This window comes from Saccoglossus kowalevskii, chromosome 13, assembly GCF_978046115.1.
Source record: "Saccoglossus kowalevskii chromosome 13, keSacKowa6.1, whole genome shotgun sequence".
NCBI classification, from domain to species: domain Eukaryota; kingdom Metazoa; phylum Hemichordata; class Enteropneusta; family Harrimaniidae; genus Saccoglossus; species Saccoglossus kowalevskii.
Window position 1 is genome coordinate 8,829,161 of NC_140653.1, and position 6,308 is coordinate 8,835,468.

The 6,308-nt window shown below is 34.8% G+C and overlaps 1 protein-coding gene across 1 annotated transcript; it reads left to right on the forward strand.

Annotated features, from left to right (window-relative positions):
• The first annotated feature begins 85 nt into the window (after window positions 1-85).
• On the forward strand, window positions 86-5,032 carry LOC100368977 (HCLS1-associated protein X-1-like). Its single transcript, XM_002732679.3, has 6 exons — window positions 86-236; window positions 1,626-1,840; window positions 2,248-2,372; window positions 2,765-2,846; window positions 3,673-3,815; window positions 4,668-5,032. Exons 1-6 carry the CDS (start codon window positions 175-177, stop codon window positions 4,863-4,865), a joined length of 825 nt encoding a protein of 274 aa, XP_002732725.1. The 5' UTR covers window positions 86-174; the 3' UTR covers window positions 4,866-5,032.
• Window positions 5,033-6,308: the final 1,276 nt, after the last annotated feature.

Consider the following 6,308-nt stretch of genomic DNA (forward strand, 5'->3'; position numbering starts at 1 on the left):
TTCCCTTCCGGTGTCTAAAAATAGCAACATTCATGACGTATGTTTTTAAAGTTGTGATTGGCTAAAGCGCGATTTTTCTATTGCGCATGATCGGAACCGTGATGCGACGGCGAAGTGAGAAATATAACGAATGACGAAACTGTTACTGTTGATTGCCGCATAAAACAGGGAAACATGAATTTCCACGATTTCGTTGGTCGACTTTTCGGGTTTTCTAATCACAGAAGTCCCCCAAGGTAAGTAAGAATAGGATGACAGTAGAGAGTCAAAATAGGGAGAGCCGAGGAGCCCCGGTCGAGAGCCTACAGCCTGATTCTCGAAATTTCCCCCAAACCTCCTCTATTAGACTATTTACCACGGAGACGTGACGATTTATGTGTGTGGTTCCTGAAGTCAATACATGGAAGTATAGATGGCTGAAAGGGTATGTCCTGATATGAGCGTTATCCTTGTCCATAATAATACAAATTATAGAATTAAAACAGATTAATTATTCTCTTCCCGAAAGTACCAGCATCACTATTTCTTGTTTCTGTGCGATCAGCCTGTCTATCAATGTTTGTATCGGGACATATTCTGTCACCCCCACAGACGTCCATGTATTGAGCTCAAAAACCATTGACGATTGTTATATGACTTATATCAAACAGCGGGTTATTGTTGGCTCCTCTGTGTATAAGAAACGATATGGGCAAACAGTATCCCGATGTTTGATAAAAGTCGTATTTATCATCATGTTACAAACAGCTATTGTTAAATTAAGTATTAAAATAATAATAATAACTTTATTACACAACTGCACCACCGGTGGGTGCTGTATGGTAAGGATACGAATACGAGAGAACCCGGCACCAAAACCAACCCGGCACCAAAACGATCCCGGCACTCTATAACCTATCGTTTTGTGCTAATTCGCTTTATTGTGTACTGTTGTACTTTCCGAAGTCAGTGCTATGTCAATAACATAATAAAGAGGAAGAATAACCGTCCGTACTTTACGTTTGTACCAAAGTAAAACCAAATATGCCATTTATGCTAATTCGCTTTATTTAAGTATCGGTATACGTGCACAGAGGTTCCTCCATGGTAGTGCAACCGACAAACGTTCACGAAATCGACAATCTACATTTTGTAAAATCGACAACCAAAAAAACAGGTACGAGTAGCCGGTTAAAAGTATGTGTATATCTGCAAATAAAATAAAAATGTTTGTTAAATCGACATAAATCCAACACAAATGCGTGTCCGTTCAAATTGGTGCCGGGTTCTCTCGTACATTGTGGTGCCGGGTTGGTTTTGGTGCCGGGATCTCTTGTTTTCAAGGATACAGATCAGAAAAAAACAAACCAACAAACACTGTAATCGTTAAATCCTCTCAGATTTTAATTGTCAGCCTTAATGATTTAATTTGAAGTGGATTGAGTAATCCAAGGTTAGATTTGGTAAGTGCGCTGAAACTATTTTGTAGGAATTTTGCAATTTGAATTCCTGATTAAGCACAAATCATGGCAATGGGTTTGTTGATTTGGTTGTAAGGAGGTTGCAACAAGTAGATTGATTTTTAGATCCAAAGTTTGTGATTATCTTTCAATTCATTGCTTCCAATTGTGTGTTCATTCTTTTAGACAATATCCAGTAGATGATGATGATGACGATGATCCCGGAGCATTTGGTTTTTATGGTGATAGTGATGAAGACCACGATGATAATGACCAGAGCATCTTTTTTGGAGATTCCAATCCAGACTTCTTCAGTGAAACAGATGACATATTCAGACATTTTGAAAAACACTTCCATGATATGTTTAAAAATTTTGGTTTTGCAGAATTTCCTCCAATGAGTAAGTTGATTAAAGTGACACTTTTGTAAAGGGTCATTCAACCCTTTTCCACTCTAAATGAAAGTTTTCAAATGTAAAAAAAAATGGAACAAACATGAAAAAAACAGCTCAGTGCAGTAGCATTGGAGGGTGTCACCCTGCCAAAATCAAGCTGAAACCCTTTGTGTCAGCAAAATTTGTCCCTCAAAATGAAGGAAATAGCGTTGCAGAATGTCTAGATTTCAAATTTTTTAGGGAGGGATGCCCCTGGACCCCCTAGTAAGGTTGCGCCTTTGGTTGGTGAGCAGATCTCGCTCCCCATGCAAAATTTGGTGCCGCCGCCTTTGCAGTGTAATTTTTGTGCACATTAATTTAAAATGACTTTCAATCCAAGATTATGTTTGTGTTGTGGTATTCATTTTTTGCAGATCTGCCATCAATTGGTGGTCCTGAAAGACCTAAAGACGATAGTGGCTCATTAAGAGATAAGATGTTAAAACCAGGCGCAGAAAGAAAAGAATACAATCGAAAATCATTTGAAGACCGTCAAAGTGTAAGGATATTTTCTAAATAGTTATGCAACCACAAATTAAGACATAAAGTGGATTTAGTGTACTTTTATATGGAAAATCAGCAATAGACCTAGGCAATTCTTTACTGTTATGCATATTCAACTGCCAATTAAAACTAGTAGAAAAGGATGTGCTAATCTCTTCCCCTCTCTTCCCTTTCTCCTCCCCCATGTATTTTTCATATATCACGTCTATATGTTTATGTGCATGTGTTAAAATCACAAACAGGAAGTAAATTCTAGGCCATCATATACTTATTAGTTTCTATAAAGAAAACTGAACTTGATTCCCTTGGGTGAATTCAGATTGGAGGTAAATGTGAATTTCTGGGTAGATAATGTGATGAATTTATTTATCAATTGATTTATTACAGCCACTATATAAAGAATGGAAATGGGACTGGCCATACAGACTACCTAGATCTCATCCCCATACTGACGAAAAAAGAGACAGAGGTATGCATTTTTTTATAACACATTATTAATTACTATTTGGACAAAATCAAGGAACAGGTAATGCAGGTAAAAGCTGTGAAATACAAAATTATGTTGAAATTTTGAACTGATGTAATCAGTGCCATCTAGGTTTTATTGTATCAAACCATGTTTTGATCTTTCCAGTGTCAATACTACTACGTAGTGTCAGTTCAGTGGTTTTTGTTTTCAATAATTAAAGCCTAAATTAGAGTTGGATGAAATTTTAGAGAAAAAACAACAATTCTGTGATCAATAGGGATTATAGAAGTGAATGAATTACAAAAATCTGTTTAATAATAAAGTGGTTAAATTTTTAGAGTAGGTGAAATTTGGGAGTTTTAAGGTAGTTTGTGCCTCCCAAATCCATATCACATATAAGCATATTTGGATGGATTTCTGGTACATATGATAATACTATGTTTTTGTTTAGACTTCAAACTAATACATACATATATTGTATAAACATTATACTGTGTTTAAACATTATGTCATATATATATAAGACACATAACAAACTACGGTAGTTCTAAAAGCGAAATCTATATTTTAGCTGACCTTTTCTTTCAAAATATTTGTTTGGAGAAAAACTGTCTGAAAAAGGGAAAAATGACTGTAACAAAAGTTGTTGATTGTAGTACAATGGTTACTACAGCGATACCTGTCTGATCTGAACACCAAACTGACTGAGAACGTTTACCGGTATATATTTCATTTATATATGTGGAGAAGGGAATAAAAAAGATCAGTTCAGAGAGATTCTACTGTGAAAATGTTTATTTAAGAGCATTTCATTTTTTTTTTTCAGATCTGGATAGTGAAGTCTCTTCTGGGAATTTGAATGATCTTTTACCCAATGTAAAAGAGGACAAAGTGATTGAACCACGTATTCCCGAAAGAAGATCATATTTCCGCAGCGTTTCTGTACGCACTGTTAGGAAACCTGATGGGGTATGTATTGAAGGGTCATTTGTAAAAAAAAAATGGGGTGATGGACTAAAAGTTTTGGGATAAACATGGTTTGCAGATTACAGTTAAAACATAAGAATTGGAAAATTTCTTTGAAGCTTAACATATTAAAACAATGTGTCAGATATAACAGGTTTCCTGGTGAGAACTCTTGCATGTCCATTTTGAACCAAGTCTCATTAATCACATAGAATGTGGATAAAATAAACATTCTATTTTGCATTCCCTAAAAAATTGCAAATAAATTTGAACTTTTTGTTTTTGTAGATAGCGGCCACAAGTCGGTGCCAGCGAGATTCAAAAGCCAACTGTTCAATCAAAACCCAAGCAGTTAGCTAATTCACTAGCGAGTTTGCAAATTGGCTGCCCTAATACTGAAACTTGATGTAGCATATATTATTTTTATTCCAACAATCAACTTTTAAAAATGAATTGAAGTTAAACAGAAAATGGTGAAAACCATATTGATCATTCATAATGGTATTGATGAGTATGAAACTCCATACAAGTCACTGTGACTGAACCCCCACCCCCACCCACATGTCAGATGTTCACTGCTTCATTAATCATGAACATTTGTCGTGCAAAAAGAAAACGGTGTACAGTATTGTGATCTTTAGTTATTCACTATAGAACTTAACTAAAGAAATCATATGTAGATTGTTTTCTTCCTTGGGACAACTCAGTGCAGTGCGCACAGTAGTATCAAAATGCTTGCAAGAGTGTCTATTCTAATATTTTGTATTCTAATGTTTTGTGTTGTTTACGCAGTTTCGTATTAAGTTAAAGACACACTGCTGAAAAATAAAATGTATTGTGTCATTTCACCAACAGACAGTAGAAGAAAGAAGAACTGTGAAAGACGAGCATGGGAATGTTGAGACGACAGTGACGAAAACAGAAGGTGGTGCCAGTGGATTTCATGTGATAAAACCTGAAAAGCCAAATGTGTATGGAAGGGATATAATACGAGAACCACTTATACCAGATGGAACAAAATCAATATTTGAAAAATTGTTTGGTTCAAGGTGACCTCGATATGTACCATTGTGCTATGTTGACAATATTTAAAATCATTTAGTAAAGTATTTTATAGTTCGGTTAGAATTTGTAGTATTGCTTTGAGTTCTGTTGTGTTCCTTGCTATAGGAAAATAATAATAATGTACATTGTGTCTGCAAATAAAAAATTAAATTAAACTTTGTTTCATGCTTATCTGAATGAAATGATATGGTCCGCGCTTTTTGTAGGCTCGGATTGGAAGACAAAGACAGAACTACTATTACAACCTCTGGTTTTTACCAAGATATCACAAAGTATTGTATGCATAACAGCATCAGAAGTTGTACTACGCAGTACATTCACAACAAATTTATTATGTATGATCTGGGTGCTTAGTGTGAAGCCCGGGGTCTAGAAATGTGGCAAAAATTAGCAGAACTTTCTTGCTAGAAATTGTTTTGATACGCACCTGTCTATCTTGGAACTATCAAATGATTGTTACTTATTTGATGTCTGCATTACCTAATCTTGGGGTAAGGTAAGATGCAGATACTCTCATTTCCAATTAGTTGTGGATGTTAACACTAAACTCAAAATTGTATTTATCTTCATCAGTAATATTAGAATCACATGTAATTTCATCTGTGGGTTTTAAATGATAAATATTTATAAAGGTGGCAACATCCCTGGATAATTGAATAATGAGTACTAGACCCAGTACCCTGTTTAATACTGCAGAACAACTGAATATTTAATATGTATTTGCACACAATGGGAAATTAGGCTTATTTGACTTTAAACCTGAATCAAGTAGTTCCTGGTGAAAATATGCACAATTTGAATAGAGAATATTTTAACTCGTACCTGAGGCATGGTTGTAATGGCCATAAAATTAACAATGTTTTAGCATTTTGATGCTGCAGGGACTGATTTGTCAAGGAAGCAATATATGTTATTGTTAAATTTCTATATTGACTGGGATTTCACTATAAACACATGTACTATAATATAAAATAATACAAGTGAAAGCCCCATACCATATTTTTTTGAATAATTTTGGCCAATTTGTCCTAATTTTAAATAATGTTAGAAAAATTAAACTAACATTTTGGCAGAACAAAAATTGCAACGTACACAACACAGAAATGATGGCAATATTCCGGTACACTTTTTGTTTTACCAAATGAGCAGTAATACAACCCATACAAGACAGATATTTTAGTGGAAAAAATCATTAATGCCTGTAGTCATATCAGTTTTCACAGCAGTGTACAATTTTAAAAACAACCATAGTTAATGCCAGACAAGTCATGTGGTGATAGTACTGGCTGTGATGTGGATTTATAAAGATTTGTTGATACAAATTACTGTGATTTAATTAAAGGGAGAGTCCAGGCAAATCTTTAATTATTTCCCACAATTCCCATATTCATACCATCAATATTTCACAGAATAATCCCAAAGACACAAACA